Consider the following 26,622-nt stretch of genomic DNA (forward strand, 5'->3'; position numbering starts at 1 on the left):
AGCGGGGAAGCGACGTCTGACCCGTAGTGAGCACTTGTTTCCTGTGGGAAGCTCTTTCCTTCGGTTCCACAATCCACAAATGAATTATTTCCTAGTTGTTCGGACCCACACGGAGAGCTTCTGTCTTCATTGCTGACTTGAGGTCCTTCCTGCTCTGTTGCATACACCAAGGGCTGGATATTGGCTTCAGAGAGACTCTCGTTAGGCAAAGATTTTGACTGTTCCACCAATTTATTGTTGGAGTTGTTTGTGTTTGGATCATCTTCTGGGGAATGCCTAGGCCTTGAGCTGGGAAAAGTGAATGTTAACACCCCTGAGTCATCTTTTTCTTGTTTCGCTGGGGAAGAGCCTCTTTTCCTTGCAGGTTTTGGTGATTTTTTCACCTTAAATTCAATTATTTCTTCCACTTCAACCCATTTGGGTTTTTTCTCTTCCACCTTGGTCTCTGTGACGACATCTCTGGCTGCTGCTCCTTGCCTGTCCTCTGGTTCTGTGACATAAAGCATGGGAACAGCAGACTTCGGTGTTGCCTCCTGCTCATGTCTGTGGACAGGCTGCCTGATCTTTGAAACATAAACTGGCTCTGGAGTCGGCTCCGCTCTTGGGGAGCGGGAAGGCGAATGACCTGAAGAAGAACGTGCAGGAGAAACCCTTCCCCTTTGTCTTGGGCTCTTCACCACAGTGGTTATCGTTTCCTCTCTGATGACAGAAAGGGTTGGAATGGAGTTGGCAGGAAGACGAGACTTTTCGGGGAGCCACACTCCATCAGCACATGCCATTGTCGGTCAAGGCGCTACGGTGGGGTTAGTTTTGTGAGCACTACAGCTTTTGGTGAAGCGTGTCATTTTGGAAGGGACACACACGCAACGCACACACCCACATGCCCATCTCCACTTACTTTCTGACCCAGGGAAAACCTCAGTGCCCTTTCCCCCAGGTGGAGACTAGCTCCATTAACCTCCTTGAGTGCAGGAACACACAACGAGTATGTCCAGCTGAGAAATGTTCTTATGGATGCTGCTATATTTCATGTGCTTGTGGTGACCACCTACTATGGTGCTTCGGACCCATGTAGCAGTTTCACCCAAAGATTTTAAACACTCAAGGAGTTTAACCTTTTCCTGAGTATCTTTGGCTAAAATCCTGGCTTCATCAAACTCCATGGCAAAATGCCCTTTATTACCAGTAGGGTCAGCAGCTTCCTCTTTTTTAATAAATTTAACATATCTCTATCCTGTTTATTAAAGACTCTTTTGAGACCAGAGATCAGCATTTGCACACGCAGAACAGTTACATTAAAAGGGCATTAAGCATTTGGAGACCAGGAAAAGAAAGTTAGAACATTTCCTGCACAAGTCATCTGTGCCATAATGTACTTATTTTTACTCTTCATAATATCATTATTGCAGACACAGCCTGACCCTACTACCACTCATTGACACAGGAGTACCAAACCAATCTGGGATGCATGACTATAATTTCTCAGCATATTTCTGCTGGCCTTACTTCAGACTTTTTGACATATCCAAAGCAGTTGGGACTCCTCAGCATCCCTGTATAAATACACAGCTTGTGTCAAAACAATCTTCTGCTCCCATGCCAGGACAGACTTCGACTTTAAATGAGCTACAGATGAAATCGGATCAAATAGCTTTAAAATCTGGGGACAGGAACACCTAAACCCAGACTTCAATGCTCTTAATTTATGTATTTAACATGCAGTTTTTCCTGCAGATTTTTCAGGTGTCATTTCTTACATGGAAGAACTTGAAGGTAAAGACAGTGTTTGCTTTGCAAGCACAAGGAAGCTAATGCTCTGCAGTGGAGGTAGCTGGTTCAGTGGAACTAACAGGCAAAGCTGATTTCGTTTCTGTGTTGAGATTCTGTCCCTACCCCCAAGCAATGGGACCAAAAAAAAAAAAAAAAAAAAAAAAAGATAATTAACTGAAGGGTAAAGATGATGGCCTGAACTGGGATTATGAATCAAGATGAAAGCTTTTTTATTTCTCTCTTTCTCCTCACCAGCCTCTAGTCACAGCCGCATAGGGCTGAAAGTCACCAGCTCTGCTCTCCAGCCGTCTCTGCTCTGGCTTTTGCACCGAGATAGAGAGAAGGGTGGAAGGAGTCCTTGTGAAGGGAGAGCCCGTTTCTCCTATTGCATTTGTCTAACCATCATGGAAGACTAATCCTCTTAGACATATTGTAGCCTTCCTCATCTATTGGTCTCATGTTTGGAGTCTGGTATTGCCTTCTCCTATGGAGGTCAGATTTCTTTCCACCATCAATCTCTCCCTTTGAGGATGCAGTGAAGTCCAGGACTGCATCAGCTACAGTGGGATTTCTTTTCTTCCAGAGCACCCTCTCTTCTCCTGCTCATTTCCACTGCTTTACTCTTTTCCCCCAAGTTTTCTACAGTTTTGCTATAGAGCTTTAAGGTCTACGCAGAGCCTTCATAATGGCCAGGGTGCCTTTCTGAATTGCACAAAACTAAATCATTTTAGATAAAGACGAGAATGAATCCATGTGTGCTTGCACTAGACTTTGCTTTACATTGCAAGGTTAAAATGCTTTTTTGGGCCTGGGATTTACATATATAGGCATTGTTCAATCCCATCTCTGAATTACGTGTTATTTTCTGCTAGTAGTTTCAAAGCTGCTTCTGTTCCTCAGCTCGCTACACATTAAGGAGAGCTGGAATGTGCCCTTAGAGAGTTGTTCCCAAATTTTACCCCACCATTACCCCAGTTCCAGCTGAGGTCCATTCTAATGAGTTCATGACCGCATCCCCTGGCAAAAGGAGGGGAATTTCAGTTGTTCTGAGATCCCACTCATATATGTACCAACCTCCTTTGAGGCTGCAGCCTTTAATTTAGGAATCACTTTCTGAGCTGTCCAAAGCAATAGTCTATGGAATTTACATGTCAGAAATTTAGAAATCAGCTTAACTGATGGTATTTTGTATCAGTTTAATTTTATTCAATCAACCAATATTAATGCTGCTGCTTGTGATTTAAAATCATAAAGGGAAAAGGAGGACTATTAGCTGACTGAGGAGAGATGTAAAATAAAGGCATCTCTCCAGGTGATTTGCAGGCACAGAGATGTAGAAAGATGAGTTTTACTAAGCTTGAGACACGGTCTGGCTCTGAGTGATTCCTTCCTGCTCGTGACTTTCTCAGGATGTTTCTGAACATGATACAAAAAATTATTTCTCTGTTTAGCTACCCCACTGGTATCTGAACCCTGGTCCTTGAGACGGTATAGGCAGAAACACCTTTGTTTTCTGGTCTTTGCAGGGTAAAAAAGTCTAATGACTGGAGATGTTAACCGATGTGCTGAAGAGAGAGGGGCAAAGGCAGAACCCCTTCCTGCCTCTCCTGTCTGCTCTTTCCCTATTCAAGGTGGAAGCTGCTAGGAGGGGGGCCATGGCTTCCTATAAGCCAGTGGCTCCAAATGGGTTAAGTGCATGGGTCGTAACTAATAGTCATCATAGAAAATAAAAAAAAGAGATAAAAAGTAAGCAATTCTTAACCGTATTTTAGCTGTCGTTTTACCCATCCTCCTCACCATCTAACGAAAGTAAAAAAAAGTCAACTTTAGCATCATGTCCGAGTCAAGGACTGATTTTAGCAATAGTTCAACTCTTGAGGGAATGCATTTCCCCAAAATATCCATTGTATAGTCACCTACTACCATTAGGACATGATTTGAATAGCTTGGAGGTGCTCTGAAGGCCTACCACAGAAGGACATTGTCCCCCTTCCAGCGCATGAAACAATTTTATTATGTATTTGTTTATGATACTTAAAAACAAGAAGATACTTTAAGATTTTAATGGCTGATGAGCTTCTGGCCTACATATGACTGAGAAAGTACTGCTTTTTGCTGCAATTAATCTTTATGTGTTAGACACCCAATATAAACCAGGCTCAAAGTATCCAAAAAGCCCAAGTCATTATGAGGACGAAATTTCATATTAGAAATATAGAGACAGAAGGGGATAAAAATGTATATCTTCCTTCTGCTTCATCATAAAAGGGTTTCCTGAAAAATTTAAAATAGAAAGCCAGAAGAAATCACGGTAAGCTATGAGATATTTGTTATATTTGTACATTTTTTTCAAGTAGCCAGTTCTCAAAGCTGATTTCTTTTCAACACTGAGAGTCAGACTCTACCTTCTTGAGCTCTTGTGCAACTCCGGCAGTATTCAGTGGAATTTTTTCACGCGTAATATCATAAAAAACCTGACCCAGGCTGTGTCTAACACCAGTGCTGCTATGTTTTTAAAAGGGATAGTAAGATTTTTTTTTTTTTTCAGGTTGTCACTTTGCATAGCACAGAACACCATGAGATCTGGTGGGATGGGAATGAACACTCTTGCATGGCCAATAAACACAAGCTTGTTATTGGATCATGCATAGGCAGCAAGGCAAAACACAAATGTTACCAAAAAAAAAAAAAAAAAATCAGCACTTACATGATGATGGTTTTCTTGGGCACTTTAGTCTCTTGTTCAGTGACTACAAAGAAAACAGTATGAACAGCATGGGGTTAAAGAAAGGCAAAAGCTGAAATGATTAAATTAACTTTGCTCAGTTAATCAAAATAAACCGGAGTGAAAAAAACAACTGTACCATCCCATCCATGCTTTCTGTGGTTACTTCCAGCATCATCTGTAGTGTTTCTGACCAAGAATGAGAATTCAGAGTGCTGCCTGAACAGTGAATGATTTAGCTTTGGAATTAAATGTTTTGTGGAGAACAATATTGCAAAATCTGTTTATTCTGCCATGAGATTCTGACATTTCTGTTTGGCAGGCCAAAGCCAGGAAACAAGGTCCTTTTTTTTAATTTTTTTTTTTCTCTTATAATAAGGTAGTGATGGTGTGAGAAACCTGAAAATGCCTTGATCTGGAAAGTCCTGGAGAGCTGAAATTCTTTAAACTGTGATTTCACTTACTAGAAAAAGAGTTTCCCCAAACACTTCCCCAAAAGTTTCCAAGCTTTTGTGAACTCGATGCAAAATCCAAGCTGGTAACAATGAAATCTAAAATCGTTATCATCCCTACAGAAAATCAGCATCAAAAAAAAACCCCTAGGAAACCCAGGAGAGCCCTGTAATACACCTATGTCTACTCCATCTCTTTTTTGCTATAATTTGCAGTTTTTCCTGACCCTTGTCCCGTAACAAACTAGAAGCTGTTGATGCATAGCAAGATCAAGAGAAAAGTAATGATTTAATGATTTTGCAAATATTTCTTAAAATTGACATTTTTAAAAATAAGAAAGATACCATATGAAGAGCTAACAGAGATTTTCGGCAGGTTCCCATCCTATCTGCTGGAGTAAAGTTAAGACACTGTTTGAACCAGACTGTTTTGAACACACTCTGAACTGCTGAACCTATATGAGATGTAGAAAAACCAATAGCAAGCCCCACTTTTTATTGAATTAACTAATAAAGTTTCTAAAAAAAAAACCCTTAATTTAATCTCAAAGTAATTTTTCCAGCAATTGGTTTGCAATCTTCCAGCCAGCCTATAATAAATAAGCTCTGGTAATTTTCAGTTGGTACAACTGAAAGTGGACTGCAGCTCAAAAATATGTCCATAAAATCACAAACAGTTCTTGCCCAGGGAACTTGTAGTCTCTGTGTTATTTGTTTAATAACTTATGATTAGTGCTGACGTTTTCAGTAGTGTCCCAAAACTGCACTGACTGAAAATTAAAAATACATTTACACTGTTAGATGGAATAGTTTAACCTAGTTTTCCTTCCACTTAACTTCCACGGGCTCTCTCCTGCCGCTAGGTAAAACAACAAATCCCACCACACTGAACAAGAATTTTGTCCAAATGTTGGTGTTAACATCTGACCTAGAGCTCTATGTTTTCTTTGCAGAGCATGTAAAAATCTGGAATAACTCCAATAGAGTCAAAGGAGTTACTGCAGAATTAGGTGGGTTTAAACAAAGTCTGTTTGGAAATTCGAGTTTATAGCTTTCTGGGTAAGTAAGGGGCAAAATTCCTTTCAGATCTTTCTCTGTGAACACAATTACGATATAACCGTTTACCTATCCTTAGTTAATATTTTTTAAATAATTCAAAACCTTTTTTAAATGGTGGAATGGTAATTATACAATGATGGAAGATGAACTGAGTGCTCGAACAATTTACTGCACCCAGCTTAGAAATTTTCACTGAATTTTTAAACCCTTAAATCAATGTTGTGCAACTTTTACATGACTTTTAGAAAATCTCATCAAGTAATGTCATGAGATTAATCCATAAGCAGCAAGAGTATCAGTTCTGATGTAAATAGGAATTAATTAATTTGATTACACACCTAAACATGGATGTTTTATACAGTTATTTTAACAACTGCATTTATATGATAATTAAATCTGTATTTAATGAAATCCCCCAATGTCAGTAAGAGGAAGTCTCTTTAATGTTTACGCTATTAATGTCTGTTCTTGCAGTCCTCCCAAACGACACCACTGCAATATTTCTATGTGTAGCAGGTGTCAAAGGGATTCAGTATTCAAAAGTTCAGCAGGCCTGGGGTGAGAAAGCTGTAAATGGCATATAGTACATGGGTCCTGATGATTTGCAGTTTAGTGCATGACAGATCCATTTTGTATGTGCTGTCCGAGGTGTGAGGGAGGATTTAAGCAACCCTATACGAAGGATAGAACCACATGAAAGTAGGATGAGAAAATTTGGGTTTATTATTTTTTTTTCCCCCCCCCCGAGAGGAAAATATTCTGCATCCGTTTTAGTACCGGATTTATCATTTCAACTTGTTTAATAGCATTTTAGGAAAACAGCTTTGCAAAGCAGGAGCCCCTGATAGGCAGGTTAAAAGCTGTAAGCATTAGAATCAGCCAGTGCTTCTATAGGACTAGACTCCTCTTTGGTTAATGCGTTAAATCATTGACTTACAAGTGATGAAACATTTAGGATAAGTCAGTTCTTGTTGCTCTGAATGGATGAAAGGTGGTTTATGGCCTTCATTACAAACTTTGAGTCTGCTTTCTCCACTCACAGAAGCATAAACCTATTTTTCCTGCACAGTACACGCTGCTGGCATAAACCACAGGAGCATCGCTCTGCTTTCACCCCTCTTCTGCCACTCTTAGGAGACTAATCTGCAACAGGGGATGCACAAATCTGACATGAACTGCTAAAGCTAATCTTAAAATGAGCCATTCGTGGACATAACACTGTTTCCTAAATGGTGTGAATGAAATGCAAGTGTGTTGCACTCTCTCTAAAAAAAAAAAAACACCAGGCTCCACTCCTGCAGCCACTGAGATGGTTGTAAAGGCAGATTGTGCTCTCTTGAATTTGCACTGAAAACCACGTGGCCAGCCCAAAAATGAGACTAACCGATGATGACAACAGAATAAAAATAACAAGATAAATATCCTAACCATCACCCCAAGCAGGGAACTTTCAAAAGGTCAAGAGGGACAAACTCCTATGCCCTATTTCTTCGGTAAAAGGGTAGCACTAAGAGTTCTAATGTTCCTCTGTGTTTTAAAGCAATCTTCGATCTGAGCGCCTCAGTTTTTAGCTTTTCCCTGCAAGGTGGGTATTACCAAACAAGGCAACTAAATAACTTGCCCAAAGCTCTGCATGAGATCTAAGGCAAGACTACGAAGAGATTCCTGTTGCTTGGCTGTAACTGCACTGGGCGTTTTTCTTTATGTTTTTGCTTGTATCCCCTTGTGTAGCTGATTCCTTCCCCTACAATCAACTATCTCATTATACGTCCTGGACCTGTCTGCCCAGGTGAGAATGCAACGCCTTTCAAAAGCACTGGGCTTTGTTTTTCTTAAAAAATGAACAAGTGAGTGAGCCTGGGATGAATGAATCGTGACAGTAACATGTTAAAAAGGGATGCCAGAGCACATCAGCCCAGATCTGCCACGTGTAGGTTAAGCAGCAAAGTGCAAAGCAGACAGTCAACTTGAAGTCAAAGAGAAGGATCTTCTTTCGGTTACACTTTTTTTTAAGTGTCTAAAATTCTTCCAATAGCCACAGAAAAAGGATTTTTAAAGCAACTCTCCATTGACTTCAGTGCAGCGACCAGGTGTAGCTGAAGGCAGAACTCAGCGTTTCAGGCTTGCAGCCCAAGCTGTGGGTGCTCACAAGTGAACCCCTTAGTCCAGTGGTTTCCATCTTTTTTGGATTTGGTCCTTCCAATGGATCATCAAATTCCCATAGTGTGAATTTAAACCTAACGACAAGAAGTTTGGGTTTGAGACCCATAGTGTTGGACTGTGCACCATCACTGACTGCAGGTCAGGGCTCCTAAACCACTGTGCTAATGGTATCCCAAATTGTGACAGTAGGTTTGGTTCAGTATAACAAACAGTACAAAAGGCAGGAGGATAAAAACTAAAATAGTTGCAACTAAAGCCCCTTGGGTGCCTCAGGAGACTCTGACAATAGTAATTTCACAAAACCAACGATAAATCAGGTAAAACTTAGACCCACCGTGCAGGTGAGCTAGGAAACAGACACAGTATCTGTTTTCTGTTGTAATAGTACCACACAGCAGTAATGTTGTCCTCTTGGTGAAGTTACAAATAATCCCATTTTCACAAATAGAAAGTATTGTAAGGATGGAAAGAGAAAGCTTTCACGAGATCCACCCGTCCTCCAGTTCTTTGCCAGATGAACCTGATTTTTCCATAGGTAGATCAAGGCTGGTCATTGATTCTCAAGAAAACAACAAATTCCCTCCTCAGTTAAATGCATTATGCCAAATGCATCCCTGATGCAATTCTGCTCAGAACAATCCTCTTGCTCCATGGATGAGCCTGCTCTTTGCTCCATTGGCCTGAAGCAGCTCTCTGTTTCTCCCTGGAGGTGACTCAGGGATCTATTTCCTTCCCTATTACCAAGTTCAAGCAATTGCACATCACGGATGAAAAACTATTTCATATCATTTCTGCAGCTTCCAGGCAAACTCCAGTTACATTTCTTCAACCAAGCTCATGACATTTTTTATTTATGACTGTGGGAATAACAGCACATGAGTAATTCGGGGCTGAACATACACATTTGCAACCCCAAGAGCTGAACAATGCTCCTACCACTGATTACAGCCCTTGTTTGTTGTTATAACATCTTCTGCCTTGGTACAAGGGAACTGCATCAAGATATGCCACCCTAACAGTGATTTCTTTGTGTTCCTCTACATCCTGCATACAACTTATTTTTCTCTCTTTAGGGCATAGCAAGGACAAAGCATTTAAGTACTTCAAGGTTTATCCTGCTGAAACAATTATTGTGTTGCTATACTACTAACACCATTCTCCCCGTAACGCTTTTGAATGATTTGAATGTACTCTGGGAAAGGACTACAAGGAAAGCAAGCATGAAACCGAGACAAGGGAGTACATAGATCAGGATGCTGATCTTAACAGCCTGTTGTGTCTGAATCCTCTTAATGTAATAATACGACATTAGTGTCTACGGAGGACTGGCCCAAAGGTCCATCCAGACCAGGACCCTGTCTCAGACAGGGCCAACGGCAGAAGCCTATGGAAAATGATGAAAAAAATACGAGTGGAGTACCATTTTCCCTGAATGTTTCTCTAGACTCCAGTTATTTGCTGCTCAGCAGCTTCTTGAGTCAGTATGCCTTTGCATTCGATGGTTGTCACTTGAATGTTGATAACAACAATTATCCCCTGTCAAAAGCACACTTGAACCCCTGTTATTATCACAAGACGATGTGAAAACACTGAAGATGAGGAAAGACGGTCCTACAGCTGTTAGCAAACCTCTGGCTTTTGTTGGCCACGTCTCCACTAACCACATCTGGGATGGCTCTGTGACGCCAAGGTTCACTGCCATGGAATGGCCTATGCCTGTCTTAGTCCTCTCTCTTACCCTCCAAAACAGTAAGCTATCTATTTTCTAAGCGGTCCCTTGGCTGTATTATCTCCTGAACCGCTGCTGGGAACTGTTTGAGAGAGGCAGTGCTGGCTGGCCCATTCTCAGCCAGCCAAGGACACTTCTAAGACGTACGAAGAACCAATTTCCTACACCAGGAAATGTTCCTTATGCAGACGTAGCCGCTGATTTAAACTCAGTTGTGATGGGTTTATAGCAAGCATGTCTAACACACTGCTTGTGTACAACTGTGTACAATGCTTGTGTACAATTGTGAACATGAGCCGGCAGTGTGCCCAGGTGGCCAAGAAGGCCAATGGCATCCTGGCCTGTATCAGAAATAGTGTGGCCAGCAGGAGCAGGGAAGTGATCGTGCCCCTGTACTCGGCACTGGTGAGGCCGCACCTCGAACACTGTGTTCAGTTTTGGGCCCCTCCCTACAAGAAGGACGTTGAGGTGCTGGAGCGTGTCCAGAGAAGGGCAACGAGGCTGGTGAGGGGTCTGGAGAACAAGTCTGATGAGGAGCGGCTGAGGGAACTGGGGTTGTTTAGCCTGGAGAAAAGGAGGCTGAGGGGAGACCTCATCGCTCTCTACAACCACCTGAAAGGAGGTTGTAGCGAGGTGGGGGTCGGTCTCTTCTCCCAAGTAACAAGCAACAGGACGAGAGGAAACAGCCTCAAGTTGTGCCAGGGGAGGTTTAGGTTGGACATGAGGAAAAATGTCTTTACTGAAAGAGTGGTTAAACATTGGAAGAGGCTGCCCAGGGAAGTGGTGGAGTCCCCATCCCTGGAGGTATTTAAAAGACGAGTAGATGAGGCACTTAGGGACATGGTTTAGTGGACATGGTGGTGTTGGGTCGACGGTTGGACTCAATGATCTTAGAGGTCTTTTCCAACCTCAATGATTCTATGATTCTTGTGGAAACCCCTTTGATAAGAAGGTAACTTTAGGCAGTCACATCCTAAAGGTGTTAAGAAAGAGATGTGGTTTCGGATGGGTGTAAACTCGGTCCATATCACCCTACCAATTCAGGTGAAGCATGCAGGAAAAAAAGGAATAGACTCTATGACTATGTGGTGTGTAACACCTGAACAGTCCTAGATAATGGGTGAACTAATATTGCTCAGGATATACTGCTGTCAGTTCTGCTTTCTCAGTCATTCTAGACGGTCTTCAGCGATATTTCAGAAACGATCACAATATGCCTGCGGCTTTACTTACTGGCCCCTGGTTTTTCTCAGCAGTACGTAACTCATGTTCTGCCAGGCTGACAGACGTTTTCAAGTATTCCAACAAGAATAGAAACATTTTTCTTGCACTAGTGGAGGTGTGACATACCCTTCATTTGCTCCTCCTTTTTCATATAATGCATTTATGAACATTATATGAAGAAGTTGATTTGCCAGGTTTGGAAATCAACAGATGGTGATGGGTATAGAGCTGAGCTGCAGTATACCCATGCACATCTTGATAGACATACAGATACGTGTACACCAACAATCAACATGGATAAGATGGCAAATATATTCGGTCCTCAATGAGATGGTTTTAGAGTAATTCACTGACATACTTACAGAGCTGGTCAAGGATCATACCTTCTATGGTAATGGCTTGGTCTCCTCTCCTCTCCTGGGTCAGGGCTGCAGCACTGTGATGGTACAGTTCCGCTCCACTTTTTGCAGACCCTAATCTGTTCACCAGCTAAAGAGAATCATGCAGTACCAAATGAAACGCAGGATGTTTTTGTATAATAAAACCTTCCTATACTACATTACAACTTGATTGCAATTATATGACAACAGAAATGGGTGAAGATGTGACCCCAAACCTAAGCTAGAGTTTGCAGGAACACGTTGCTGCTCAGTGGAGTTCATGATAATGCTTTACCACAAATGACTCACACAGACACGTTACGGCACATCAGCTAACTTAGTTATTTGCAGTTTGCTCTGCAGCCTGTGACTTGGTCCTGAGGTAGCTCTGTCTCTACCGACAGACACAGTTTCCTGCTGTATGGCATTTAAGTGGTAGTTAAAGAGGGTTTTTTGTTTATCGCCCATTAATCAACTGAGTCTTACTCAGCCAAGGGAATACTGGACCTTGGGATCTTAGCTAATGGCAAATGCAAGGTAATGTGATTTTGCTAAAATTCTAGTAGAAGTCTTTAAATTATATCAAACTTCCTAAAAATTTCTGTGGAACAACTGTGAAGTTGCTGTGAGCTGAGCCATTTACCATGGGTCAGCTGAGCCATTGTAATTTCCTAAATCGAGGTAAACTGTTTTTATTGCTGAGCCCTGAGAGTTTATTACTATTTTATTACGGTGAATGCATAGACTATGACCAATTTTTAGAAAATATTTTACAAGACGTTTATTTTAATTTATTAGATACTTCCACGTATGCTTGCTAAATAAACAGGAATTTCAGTGGTTTAGATTTAATGTCTTTCTTTTGGCTTTGGATGGTTTCTCTGTAGCGGCATGAATCTGTTCTAATTTAAAGACGGTCCAGAAACAAAACGTCACATCAGAATGCTCCTAAATTTTGTAAGAGGTACCTCTAGAGATCTGGACCTGAATTTAAGCTACAGAACAAGCTCACTCAATTATTATTTGAACTACCAAACTCTCAGATTGGAATATTCTGAAGCTTATGGATGTTCACAATCTGGATCTAGGTTAGGAGAACCTGACTTTGTATAAGCTTTTTTGATATGGCAGGTGGCAGCAATTACTCAGCCACTATTCTCATGCAATGGATCTCTCCCAGTAAAATGAATTCTCCTACTTATGTCATGTCAGACAGCGGATCTTTAAATCTCTCTGAACTTACCTCACATTCATAGTGCCCCATGTCTTCATTGGACGGGTTCTTGACCACCAGGACTATTATGCCACTCCGTGGTTCACTGAAAGTCTGGTATTTACTTGTGTCTTTCAACAGTAGACCATCTTTGTACCATCTGCATGTGGAAAACACTGTGTATAAGCCAGGAAAAAATATGCAGTGCCAAGAAGTCCCCAGCTCACTGATCCATCTATCAGACCAGTGGGCAAACAACTCAAGAGTTAACCATTAGACAAAAGTTTGGATCTTGGAAGATGGGTCCACAGGTGGGTAGATCACATGTGGTTACTAAACTTGCACAGGTTTATGAGATTCTTCTCAAAAAATCTCATGCGGGCAAAAGGGCTTCTAATCATGCGAAGCTATGCTGAGCTTTTTGTCTGAATACCCCAGACTGGTCGCTGATAAAATAAATTCAAGTGTAAGGCAGGGAGGATAAAGGAAAGATAAAATGTTGTCAGGGCATTAGGTCTGATACAGTCCTATGGCAGGTATTATCTGTAGGTATTTCTTTTCAGATGCTAGCTAGAATAAATTGCTGAGAATCTCAGGAATGTTGGGACTGGGAAGAGCCAGCACTGGGAGGGGGTTAAGGTGGACGACACAGAGAAAAAAGGGTCATAACCTTGAAAGAGAGGGCAGGAGACTCTTCTGACCATACAAAATGGGAAAACAGGGTTTGTTCCAGCGTGACTTGAAGAACTGACCTGATTTGTGGCCTAGGTTCTCCTTCGATAGTACAGGTAAACTGAGCATCTTCACCCTCCACAAAATAAGCATTTCTAACTTTGTTCACAAACCGTGGTGGCACTGCAAAACAAAGATAAATGTAGCTAGTAGCTGGAAATATGACCAGATACGAAGGATGTGTCCCTGACCAGATAATTCTCATGATGTCTGCAAACAAGACACTAAAGACCAAATTTTTTCACCTAAGAACAATTGACTACACCTGTACCTCAAATAATTTTTTTAAAGTATTATCCCAGTAGATGTTATACAGAACTTCTGGAATGTCTTAATATTCATGTTTAAGGTATTACATAGCTGACCCCTTTAAAACAATGCATCTGTGCAGGACTTTACCTTGAACAAGTATCTTCCCTAAGGTACTGGCACTTCCAGCAGGACTGGAAGCAAAGCACATGTACTGTCCTGAGTCAACACCTGTTAGGTTGTCCAAGATCAATGTGCAGGAACCATCGGGATCTTCTATTATAATGTGATGGGGATCCACCTCCACAGGCTTTCCATCTTAAAGATAAAGGGGGAAAAAAGTCTTTGTAAAGAGTTTAGTATCAATTATGTTTTCTCTGTGGGAATTTCATCCAGCTTTTCGGCTTGAGAGGACTGAGAGCTGTATTTGCTTTATTGCAGCTGATGTTGGTAGTTGAGGAATGAGCTCTTCATCTTCCTCCAGCTCTCTACAAAACATCCTCTGGGCAAAGCACTGTTGAGGGACCTCATACAACATCAATCCTCATTTAAAAGTGAAATTCTCCCAGAGCATGTGCTGAGCGGTTATAGCTCTGATTTGTTAGCCAAAGGAACACCTCCAAAGTGACTGTAAACATGCAGAACAGATCTTTACGAGGCGTGAACTTATAGCAAAGCTGTTTCCTCTGCAATACAGTCATGCCGGGGAAAAGAGTATGTCCGCACAGCTGCCTGTGCTGTAACATGGAAACATCTGAGCTAGTTCAAACAAGTTGTTCGTTTACTAGAAGTTGTCTAACTGCCACAAGATGTGGATTCATACGGGCTAACAGTCAAACCTGAAAAAGCAGGGTATTTTAGCTCACAGGAAGATCTATGTTACTTGGGTTGTTTAGTAGCTAACTTTAAGGCTAGACTTGGGTATCTCTAGGTGGTCAGCTTTTAGATTACCCACTAACCAACTAGCACAAAGCAATATAGACGGAGAACAAATTTGGAGGATGCATTTCATGACTCGCTGCTCATACCTTTGTACCAGCTGACGGATGGCTTGGGAGCTCCCGTAACTTTGCAAGCCAGCTTGACTGTCTCTCCCAGCTCAGCTGTACAATCTGCCAGTTCTTCCTCAAAGTCTGGAGGTACTGAAACATCAGAATAAGCAGGTTAGTCTGGAGGAGGGGGGCTCTGTCCACAGGATGGCTGCTGCAAAGTAAGATAAGAATAGGTATAATTTTTTTGCAAGACTGCGAGGTTCAGAATGGAAAGCTGAACAGGTAATTTTAGCAGCTAATGACTTTCCAGGTGACATGCTGTCCTTGCTTATCTGAGACTAAATTCAGTCTGCCAAATGTCTGTTGTTGGCTGTAAAGATGGGCCATAAAAAAAAAAAAAAAGGGGGGGATTTGTTGCTGATCTGGAAGTATTTTAGGCCACGATTTTAATAAGCACATCTATTATTCAGACACCACACAGCTGTCACAGTTAAGATAATTCCCCAATTAAAATTCACTCTTCATATCCAAACTGGTGTTCTGTTGGTGTCCATACAATAAAATCTATGCTTTGTTAAGGGGCTTTTATTTTAACTTAGTACTACCACATGAAACTATGCAAAATTATTCTGATAGTCTTCCTCATTAGAACACCTCACTAAAAGCATAACAATAAAATGCCCAGACTTGTTTTCAGTGTATATACACTAAAACCAACTCTGTTCTGGCATTTTAAGATGCCAAATTTCCTTACGCTGTAAAGGACACCATTTCTAGCTTATACCTGGACAGTAAAGATCCAATATCCCTGCTGATAAATTTTGTGGATAGAAAATTGATGGAATCTCAAATGACAGTGAGAACGAAGCAGCCTGAATGCCAAGAGAAAAATCCAAAGCAAACCCATGTGCTCAGATACAGCAATGTAAGCCAGAAGTCGAGTGGAGGATTCGGTACCCAACAAAGTCACAGCGGGCCTTATACTGGTATGAGTAGGACTCTGGGTCAGGTCGTGAGACTACTTTTCCCACTGGAGTCTGATGCTCTTCAGGCAGTGGGCCAGGGCCTTTGTCACCAAATTCTGCGGTCATCTACCCTTCTGCAATCCCTGCCAGATCAAATGCATCTCTAGTGCCAGCTCTGCAGTTTGCGTTTTAGAAGTTTCAATAACGTGTTTCCCTTCTCCAGTGACACACATTTCTGGGCTATTTTGCTGGAAAACAACATCCTCTGCTTATTGACAAAAATGTATGAATATGAAGACAGGGAACTGTGCGATCACTTCAGTCTCTGACTCTGATGCTCCATCAAAGGCAACCCACATCAGCTGAAACGGCCAGGGATAGCCAGCTCTTCTCAGCTCATCAGCCTGGGTTGGGTTACAGACATTGAAGAATAATCAGAAAGCTGCTCATCTGCTCTGCTATTGCCTAAAAACCTATACGGGTCCTGTGGGACCTCCGTCACGTAAACTTAATCACTTCAGTGATATACAGTCTTGGCTCCCTTGATGGTAAATGGAGAGAGTCAAACACCACTGTCCCATCCTGATAAACGTGCCTTCCCCAGCTCAGGTGGAGGACTTAACACTGCTATAATCATCCCAGTTAAAGCTTACCGCGTGCTGTCAAGTCACGTGACTTGTTATTTACAGCAGTCTGTGATGTCATTAAAGGAAAACCTCTAACCCTAGTTGAGTTTAAGAGGTGGCAAATGACCCTAGATGGTTTCTCTCCCTCTTTTGTTAATCTCCTTCCTGAATCAGGGAGACCACCCAAGAAAAATCTAGGAGGTTTGGGCTATCTCGGGCCATACTCACTCCAGACAGGCTCGCTGATCCGCTGCTGTATGCCACAGATCTCCTTCACCCAGGAGTTCTTGATATTCACTGTACGTGCCTGTAGGAGGTACTTGCGGACCAAGTCTTCCCGTTCGTGCCAGATCTCAAATGCCCGGTCATCCCCTTCCACAAGGTCGTTCACATCTATGTTGTTCAGCTGCGTGACAGAAGGAGGACAAGAAAGTCAACACACATCCTGCGTTCTTAGGGCCGAATTTCAGCCAGAACCTTTCCCACAACTGAAATCCCAGAGTTTAGGACAGTTCAGATCTGGACCTAGCCTTTCTGAACCAGAACCATCTTCAGTCAAGGTTTGAAATGGAAACAACTATTAAACACCAGCAAGTCTCCTGCTACCAGTGTGTACCCTCTTCAGTGGACACGAGTTGTGCCATTCCCATTAAAGCTATTCTTCAACAGCAAGAGGGATAATTTACACCACTTTTAAAGATTTTTCAGACTGCATGAGCAATGCAACGTGGTTTTGGCTGAACGGCAATCAGGGTCACTTTGCAATCCTTTCCCTGGTATACCTGACTTTCTGGTTGCCAAACAGACATTTTCCTGGGAGTAATTATCACATTTCAGGAAAATAACATCCAGCATTAAAGGGTATCCCAGGGTGGGACACACCAACCCTACAGCGCAGTACTGTTGGGTCCAGGAACAGCACTATTAGGGACTATGTGAAAAGAAATTACAGAGCGGGCACCCTCCGGACAAAGCATCCTTTTTTTTTTTTCCTTGGAAAGTAAAATCTGCCTGTCAGTGCCAACAAGGACAGAGATAAAAACTTTCAGAAGGCCCTGACTGGGCTTGGTCAAGAACTCCATGGCTTTTTTGTTTGTTTGTTTGTTTGTTTTACTGGAGTTGAACATCTACTGCCTTGGGAAAACTCTTTCTGCAGTTTCTTGCAGTTTTAATCTGAGCCCTGAATGTCTGAAGATGAGCTGGTCAAATCCTCTGATTTTTTTCATTTTTAAACAGGAATTGGTGTCAGGAAAGGCCATAACCAGCAGAGAGAACCACTGGGAATGTAGCATATGACTAAACCAGCATTTCCTCCAATTTAACACCAACACTGCAGACTGCCAAAACCAAAGATCTACAAATGCTAGCAAATACTATAGACAGCAAAATATCACGTACTTCTGCAGTTAACTCAGTGAGCTAACAGAGATGAATAAACACTTGTACATGTGATCTCATTGCTGCACCGTAAAAATCCACCCATGCTTCTGATGGTTTCTGACATGTTTCTGACAGGTCTAGCAGAGAAATTTTGGGATAGACACAGATTCTACTTGTGCTTCAAAACTTTTGGAAACAAAGGAATAGCTCAAAAGGATTAGTGAAATGTCCCATTTAGATGACCAGAAGCTGGATATACACATGAAGTTCTCAATGACAGAGAAATGCTCTACGTGAGGATATAATGATCAGACCTTCATGATGTTCTTGAAGATGTAACTGTAGGTGTCCGTCTTTGTGTCTCGCTTTGGTTTGCAAATCACAAGATAATTTTTGAAGAGGAAGACATGTCTTTTGTGTCCTTTCCATGCCATTCTGGCTCCTGGAGCTCCTTCCCACACGATGAAGTGGCCCTGATAGGAAAAAGAAGGAAGAGCACATAGTGATAACTCCGGAATAATTACCACAATGATGTCTCACCATCATTTTTCAGTGGACAGATAACAAATGTTTACTGTTACATCGTCACTTTATGCGTGTCTGGTTTATTACAGCACAGCAGATTGTTTCTAATGCTAAAGGTGATGCATCAGACTGACAACACCAACAGGGGTGCACACAGCGGTTGTCATTACTTTGACCTTTAAATGATGTTCTTCGTTGCCAGAAAAATACAGAGCTCATGTCAAGTAGGCACACTCCACTAGTACTAATGATAATGGAAAAATATATTACGTGTGTTATGCAGACACTTTATATGCTCAGTTGGTCTGCTTCACCAGAGCAGGACATTCAGTTCACGTACCTTCAGACACATACAGCTCAGTTAGTGACATGGGGTCCCCCTTGGCATCGTTAGGGAGAAGTAAGTGCTCTTGGGGTGTGACTTACTGGGCTCTTTTTTTTCAGATGTCTAAATGTGGATAGATGGATCCCCGCCAGAGTGTCTCACTATCACTGTAGTTTAGCCTAAAAACTCCACTCAGCAATACACTGTGATTCCCATGGAAGACATAGGATACAAACAGGCAGAGTAAATGACTCGCCCAGCATGACACAGTAAGTCTACAAAGAAGCAGGAATTTGAGTAAGGGTGTCTTACCCAGTAGCTGGGTCACCTTTCCTCTGTGCTCCTAAAACACACATCTGTTTCATGAAAGAGACCTGGAGAAGCACACAGGTCTTTTGAAGATACATGAACAGCCGTGGGAGAACATCCATAAATTGATCTAGTGTTTTCACATAGAGCATATGCAACGTATACTATGCTACCTTGTACCGACATCCCAGCAACCTAGGCTCTTCGAAAGAACAGTGTCAAAAGAAAGCACGTAGATTGAAAAGGCCCAGTGAGCTTCTAACCCTTGAGGAATCAACAGGAAAATCCACTCATGCCAGTAATTTCAGAAGCTGACCCGTGTAGCTTGCCAATAATAAGAGAGGAAGAGGAAAAAATAAAATGCTTTAAAATCATGGCGGGGCCCAGAACAAATCTGTTCCTGTTTGGTGAGCAGGCTGGAAAGGCAAATAACTACATTATGTGTGAACTGCTCCATAAGCGTCTATGCTCTGGTGCGTCAAACCTTAATCAAGCCAGGAGACCCATCTTTCTGAACAGTAAGACAGGCAATAAGCAAATACACTCTTTCAGATGTGATTTCTAAAGGAGCTTCTTGTAGGACCTAAGGCTGCTTTGAAACTAGTGAGGGCATGCACAGCACTAACACTGACTGAGAAATTCCAGTTACCTGTCGGATGGGTTCGCCAAGGCTTTCCAAGGTCCCCGGATAATTCTCAATGAGTGAGACATGGAGGTTGTTTTCTGCTCTTCGGGTGAGTGCAGACACAACGGCATAAGCCTGCTCCAGCAAAGTGCAGTTTTGGCTATTTCTTGCTTTGTTTCGGATTAATTCCTGTAGATGAATGAAGAAAACATTACTGGGCAGTCAGGAAAAAAAAAAAAATTTCCTTGATAGCCAAACAGTTTTTCAATATCTGTTCCGGCTCTTTCATCTGAGCAACTTTTACCCCGTTCTTTCACCATGTGCTGCTTAGCTACTAAAGTCTCCTCTTTCCTACCCATTCTGCAGCCTCACTGACTAGCCAGTCTGACTTTTCCTTACATCAAGTGGTATTAAACTGCCGTGGTTTAACCTCAGTCGGCAGCTGAGCACCATGCAGCCGCTCGCTCACTCCCCCCCACCCGGTGGGATGGGGGAGAGAATTGGAAAAGCACAAGTGAGAAAAACTCGTGGGTTGAGATAAAAACAGTTTAATAATTGAAATAAAATGATGATAATAATAATATGATAATAGTAATAATACACAAAGCAAGTGATGCACAGTGCAATTGCTCACCACCCGCTGACCGATGCCCAGCCAGTCCCCGAGCAGCGGCCCCCCCGGCCAGCTTTCCCCAGTTTATGTACTGAGCATGACGTCACATGGTATGGAATGTCCCTTTGGCCAGTTGGGGTCAGCTGTCCTGGCTGTGCCCCCTCCCAGCTTCTTGTGCACCTCCAGCCTGCTCAGTCGGTAGAGCATGGGAAGCTGAAAAGTCCTTGACTAGTGTAAGCACTGCTTAGCAACAACTAAAACATCGGTGTGTTATCAACTTTGTTCTCACCCTAAATCCAAAACACAGCACTGTACCAGCTGCTAGGAAGGAAATTAACTCTATCCCTGCCGAAACCAGGACATAAACAAAGACAAAGTTGAAGCAAATACCAGGTATGCTTTGGTGATTGAAAACCAAAAAAACCCAAAGCAATCCTAAATGTATCCATTGCATTTCTCTCGTGCTTACCCTGATGATACCACGAGGCAAGCAATTCATGTGGCAGTGCTAAACTAAGAGTCGCTGTTAGATTAAAAATGAGAGGATGGGAAAAAAAATGAAATGGCAGTTATCCTTTTCTTCCACATTTGTTCCTGTTCCTCTCTTTTAGTAATGAAGACACGCTCACTCTCTCTTCCAAGAGACCCTTTAAAACTTTGGTGTTTGTGTGGAGGCAGGTGTTCAAAATTAGAAAGTTAATTTGAACCTTCTTCAAACTCTTTAAACTGCTCACCTCTGTAATGCTAGAATACAGAAATATTTTGGCAGTCTTCTTTCTGACTATCCTTGTGTTATTTCCCATGAAAAATACCATTAAAAAATGCTACTTTGATTTGTGGTCTGGGCTAGAACCTGACATAGTAGGACAGATGAAAACTTGAAAGATGAAACATTTCTGGATGGCAGAATGAGGCAAAGCTTTTCAGAAAATGAAAATTTCATCTTACTATAATGTCAGTATAAAACACAAGGAAAGAAACTGGTAAATAATTTCTTACACATTGGGAATTGCTTATTTTTATAACATACCGGTTGCTGAGTGTGAAGCAAATTCATACTTGTCATGGATATATACATACATGTATTCATATATATGCAAATAAGCATATTTTTTTTATATGTGTATGCATATATTTAAAGATCATTCAGATAAATCTTGCTGAACTTTATGGGGTTGGAGACTGTGAACCTCTACCTGGATTAACATTTAAAAAAACTATTTAGAGAGCACCATCGCTGGTGATGATTTCTGTCTGTCTTAAGCAGCTTTCAACTGTAGTTGCATCAGAAGAAAGCCAAGAAATATGAAATAAAAATAAAATAGTTTTCTACACAAGCTGCACAAAGCAGAACATAAACTTATCAGATACAAGGATATAACACAAGCTTTTCACCTTGATGATAGTCTGGTACTGCTGGATCCTGTTTATGGGTTTTTCCAGGTAGTGCTGCAGTGGTGGGATAAGTGGTTGTGAAGGAACTTCATTAGTTAAGATTTCATCCGTGTATCTCTGAAAAAATACATGGAAGAATGAGGAAACGTTGTTATAAAGAACAATTGAAAAGATTACTCCCTGGAAAATGCTCATATGATGCTGGTTCATAGACCTAACTCAGCCAAAACTGGATAGCTCTACCCGACCTTACTACCACATATTTTGGACGTCTGTAACCCTCCCCCATCCTTTATCAGCTAGTTATCATTTTAGACTGCAAGATGTCCGAAATGCTGAATTTGTCTGCTTTTCCAGTGCAGGACTGGTGCTGGGGAAATGTGACCCAAAGCTTGCAGGACCAGATGGTGTGACGGGAAAGATCAGCGCTGTCGGGGGGGGGGGGGGTGGGGGTGGTGAGTGAACTCAGTGCCAGCAACTGGTACCAGACCTCGGTCGAGAGCGGTCCGTGTGTTTGCAGTGCCAGCAACCGGAGCAAGTGAGGGTGTCTGCACCGGCACCTGGAGTGGGAAGCGCAGGTCACAGGGTCCGTGTGCTGGGGCATCAGCCACTGAGCTGGATGTTTATCCTTTCCACTGACCTGGTGCACGTGGGTGCAACTGTGTGCAATTCACCAGCAAACTTCAAGCTGGGCTGGCTGCAAGTAGGAGACCCAGGATCCAGGCATGGTTACTAGGGAGGCTGAGAGCTTGTGCTGATAATTTGAGGGATCTGTGAATGTGGGGTGAGCGTGAACATGTGCATTTGTTTTCTAGCGAGCATCAGGCTGGACTAGCTGGCGAGTAGAAGGCTCAAGGAGAGGGTAAAAGTGCTCAGGATCTGGGCAGGGGTATTGGATGAACAGAGGAGCCGTGTTGCTACTCAAGGGATCCACGAACATGCATGTGCTCATGGATCTGGAGTGTTGTGTGTGTGTTTTCACTAGTGAACTTCAATCCTGACCAGCTGGAGAGGAGAAACAGGATTTCCTTATCTATACTAATATTTTATGTGAGTTCGCTTGGTCTTATAATGCGGTGGCCCTTAAAACGTCCCTTAATTACAGTTACATAATCACAGCCACGTTCATATCTGTATGATCTTTATAATATTTATAAATGCATAAGCGTATGTAAACGTGTTCCCATATTGATTGTATTGACCAGGAAGAGCTAGAGAGTGAATACAAAATTATTATATTTAGTAATGATTTCCCACAAAAAATATTTAATAATCCTTTTCAGGATCTCATTTGTGATTAATTACTACATTTCTTGATGCAATAGGTTACAGGGTGCATGTTCAGCAGGTACTTTGGCTACTGTTTTACCTTGTAGAAATCCTGGACAGCTTTGCTGACAACAATCGACTCAGCCTGTACTCTCCCCACCAGGTACTGAATGTACTTATTAAACTCTGCTTCATGCTTGATAAAGCACATGGCCACGTCATCATCAGTGTCACATTTCTGCAAGCCTCGGAGGAAGACACTGTGGAGACAAATCAAAAAGGACATCTGAGGAGAAGGTGACGGAATGAGGCTAGAACACAGCCCCAGCAGCCAGACTTTTAAATCAGGCAATTTCAGGTTAACACAGATTAAAGGACATGACTGGGGGAAATGAGGGATGTTGCCACATTAACATTAAACTTCTCAACGCCTCTTCATCCAGCATGATGCTGTCCCTCTTAGCTTGAATGTATGAAATGCCCTGCAAGGAAGGCAGGGATAACTTTCAAGGGCTTAGCCCAAGTTGGGAAGTTAACCCCTGCCCAGATCCTTATGCCTCAGTTTAAGGATCAATGAGCCATCCACATGAGTGAAGACAGTGATCCACGTTCTGTTTCACAAAGGATGTTGAGACAGGTTCACATGCACAAAGATTTTGAGCAGTGTCGGTAGCTGATGACGTGCATCACCTCTCGCAGTTGAAGTTACTTTTGGGGAAAAACAAAAGGAGAGGGAGAGAAAAGAGAGAGAGAGGGAGGAAAGAGAAGGGAAATCTATTTTCGTGGCCCAGCCAGGGAAAGTTCCGGATGTCCCACAAAGCATCCTCCCCATTGCAGAAGCGGTGCCCCCCATAATGCTTTCCCCAGAGTAACTATATACTTTTCATCGCAACCTGCTCAAACTCTGTATTGGTTGCTCCTGCTTACGATGCTGCTGGCACCGATCGGAGCACACGTTGATCAGGGAAGATGCTGCATGCTCACTGGTTGTTGAGCTTTGTGCGTGCATATTATTGACCCCCTCCCCCAAGGTAACCCAAAAGTTAGGACCACAGGATAGGAAAATGGGGAAGAAAGGGTGATTCTCATGCTGTTGGCAGGGACTTCCTATGAGAACGACCACTTCCCATGAGAGCAAGGGTATCAAGGTGCAAAAGGAAGCCCCTTAGCAACGGAAAGCCTAAGGCATGTAAGACATTGTACGACACCTCTTCTTCCTGGCAAGTAAAAGTATTTCAGCCTGGACCTTGGGAAGTCACTTTGTGAACAGCAGATCTGCAGTAAATCCTCTCTTGGAGTAGGCAGAGGCATCGTGCCACGGCGTTGTACCTGGGCAGCCTGCTACGGCTGGATGTGGTTTGAATGCATGGACGCTGGCACCAGCTTTAGGTGAATGTGTGTCTCTATGAAGACACCACTGAAATGCCTGTAAGACCATGCTGCCTTTTTATAACAATTCACTGTTTCTCAATTAAATTCACTTAAAAGGGTAAGAAATAAGCTGGACATATGAAGCTTTGAAGGGTATTATGTGAGTCCCCACCCTGTGCTCTGACTTAAGCTATACCATCATCTATCATCCCAAAAGGACCATCAGTTCCCTTGCACCTCAGCACTGCCAGTGCTCCACATCCTTCACAGTAATAATAGTTACTGTGGCTCTGACACCGGGTATGCGAGCCGCTTTTTGGTCTCAGATGAAGGCACGTGGGAATGCCCACCTGGAATGGAAGCGAGCTATGCCATCAATATTTCTGAAGATGGTGGATTTCTGGCTGGCGACAGCTCCTGGGACATTGGGACAGGTCTCAGTGTACTTAAGGTGATGAGTCTGGAGAAACTGTAGATCTTGAACGTAATCCTCTTCTGAGGTCAACAGCTCTTGAATAAGAACACTGAAGGGAAGACAAATAGGCAAAAAGAAATCACAGAAAAATCATCACAATTATCCTTGTGGTTAAACCACAACACCTTGACATGCTGAGAGACTTTTAGGCTCTAAAGTAGAGATATATGATCAGAGGAACACACTCCTTGGGGTGTGTTGACTAGATCCCCTCTGACCATAAGAGGAACTTAGACACCCTGCTCATGGAGTGACACCTACCTCTACCTTACAGACATCTACTGTTAGGGCAGATAAAAGAGAGCATGAGCAACAAAAGGATCTATGTAAAGCACACAGTAACAACTTCAATGCCACTTTATGCAATCAAGAAATCAAATATCTCCATGAGAGCACACTCAGTAGTGTGCTGCACTGCAAGGGAGTAACACAAGGTTGAGTGCTTTCACTCCCTCTTTAGACATCATCCTCAGATATAGGGCACCCCAAAGGACAGAGGTACTGTAGTTCAGGATTTTGTGAAATCAGAGAGCTTCCAGAATTACATCATGTAAACCCCTCCTTTCAAGTCATCCAATATGGTTTAGATTGCCGGGAATTTTCCTAGGCTGAAATCAACGGCAAAACCCAATGAAAGATCACAAATTACAAGTCTGAAAGAATCAAAGGTTTGCTTGATTCTGGGAAAGTGGAGGTGGCAGGACTCAGCAGAATATAAACAGTGACTCTGACAGGAGGGAGCTAGATGCCAACATTCATGTTAGTTCAAAAGGCAGGAAAAATCAAAGGTGCAAATACCAAGTGACGTGAGCTCACCTTAGCTTCCTTTTATATTCATCTTCAGAAACAAACTCTCCAGGGAACTCGGGAGCTTCTGTTGTTCCCCATTCTGGTGACAACTGAAATACAAGAGAAAAGAAACATTATTCTTTTAAGTTAACGTGCTGTTATCAATGCTCACTGAAGAATACTCCTCGTATGTTCACAGTCCCTTTCAACAATTCCTAAACCAGTGTGAAATTTCTTTTTTGCTGGAGGGTGATTAGGTCTTTCAAACCCAGGCACCCCTGCACACATACAGAAATATTGTCTAGTCAAAACATGAAAAAGCCCAATCATGTTACAGACTCCAACAACCTCCTCATCCATCACTCCTTGCAAAAGGGATGGCTCTAAACTGCAACAGGAGCAAGTAATTTTACATGAAAAATAAACACAGCGTGATCAGTCACCTTTAATTTCTTGTCCAGATAAGCTGGTGATACCCAACCCTGTCGAGAGGGGCTAGATTTTGTGGGTTTAGTCCTGACCAGCCATTTCAGAGGATGAGCTGAATCAAGGACTTCCACATATTGGCCTTCCTTCAAAGTGATGGTCTCCCTGTCAGGCGCAGCGGGCACATAGTCAGCCGTGACCATGTAGACGTCAAAGATCTGCAGGCATGAAACGACAGTTATTTTGTGCTCTGAAAATAGAATACAGTAACACTAGCAGAAGATAAGTGCTTATCTGTGTTTAATGTTTTATTCTCCAGCCCTTGTACAGCAGAGAGAATCACTTTGCTTTTTGCAAGTGGAAGGCTAAATCTCTAGGAGGCTCAGGCCATATTTTCAAAACTCTATGAGGTGTTTTGGATTTACACCATGAAACAGTGGATTTTTCTCCCAAGGCAAAACAAACAGTGGTCCTGAAAATGCCAAAATAGGATAACATTTCCAAAGTTTTAATTTTTTTTTTGGAAGTGTTTGAAATGAACACTTCTAATTTTCAGAAAATTCTCATTTTTCTCATGAAGAACTTCTCAACAAAGTTCTTCTGACCAACTCCATCCAAGGCCACAGAAAATCAAACTCTGACTTTCTGAAGCTCAGCCATGAAAGCAAAAGGTGCCCAATAATGGATATGTTTTGACCATGTTGTCTTGAACAACTTGTTCAAGATCACACAGTAAGCATCAGAATTTGATTCTCTGTGCTCCGTATCACAGACCCAATATTTAACTACTAAATATACCTACTAAATTGAAGTACATCCCTAAAGGAGATGGCGATACTTA

The 26,622-nt window shown here is 42.3% G+C and overlaps 1 protein-coding gene across 1 annotated transcript in view; it reads right to left on the reverse strand.

Moving 5' to 3' along the window:
* The window catches only part of OBSCN (obscurin, cytoskeletal calmodulin and titin-interacting RhoGEF), a 208,484-nt gene that overhangs the window by 38,809 nt on the left and 143,053 nt on the right, over nucleotides 1–26,622 (reverse strand). The window contains exons 86-98 of the mRNA XM_076332060.1: nucleotides 25,799–25,999; nucleotides 25,383–25,465; nucleotides 24,442–24,615; nucleotides 22,821–22,980; nucleotides 21,452–21,568; nucleotides 19,468–19,632; nucleotides 17,974–18,132; nucleotides 16,508–16,685; nucleotides 14,725–14,838; nucleotides 13,847–14,014; nucleotides 13,468–13,570; nucleotides 12,746–12,875; nucleotides 11,506–11,611 (exon numbers count right to left, since the gene is read on the reverse strand). Of these exons, the coding sequence (XP_076188175.1) occupies nucleotides 11,506–11,611; nucleotides 12,746–12,875; nucleotides 13,468–13,570; nucleotides 13,847–14,014; nucleotides 14,725–14,838; nucleotides 16,508–16,685; nucleotides 17,974–18,132; nucleotides 19,468–19,632; nucleotides 21,452–21,568; nucleotides 22,821–22,980; nucleotides 24,442–24,615; nucleotides 25,383–25,465; nucleotides 25,799–25,999 (1,858 nt within the window). The remainder of the gene's footprint in view (nucleotides 1–11,505; nucleotides 11,612–12,745; nucleotides 12,876–13,467; nucleotides 13,571–13,846; nucleotides 14,015–14,724; nucleotides 14,839–16,507; nucleotides 16,686–17,973; nucleotides 18,133–19,467; nucleotides 19,633–21,451; nucleotides 21,569–22,820; nucleotides 22,981–24,441; nucleotides 24,616–25,382; nucleotides 25,466–25,798; nucleotides 26,000–26,622) is intronic.

The sequence above is a fragment of the Aptenodytes patagonicus genome, chromosome 2 (assembly GCF_965638725.1).
Source record: "Aptenodytes patagonicus chromosome 2, bAptPat1.pri.cur, whole genome shotgun sequence".
Taxonomy (NCBI): domain Eukaryota; kingdom Metazoa; phylum Chordata; class Aves; order Sphenisciformes; family Spheniscidae; genus Aptenodytes; species Aptenodytes patagonicus.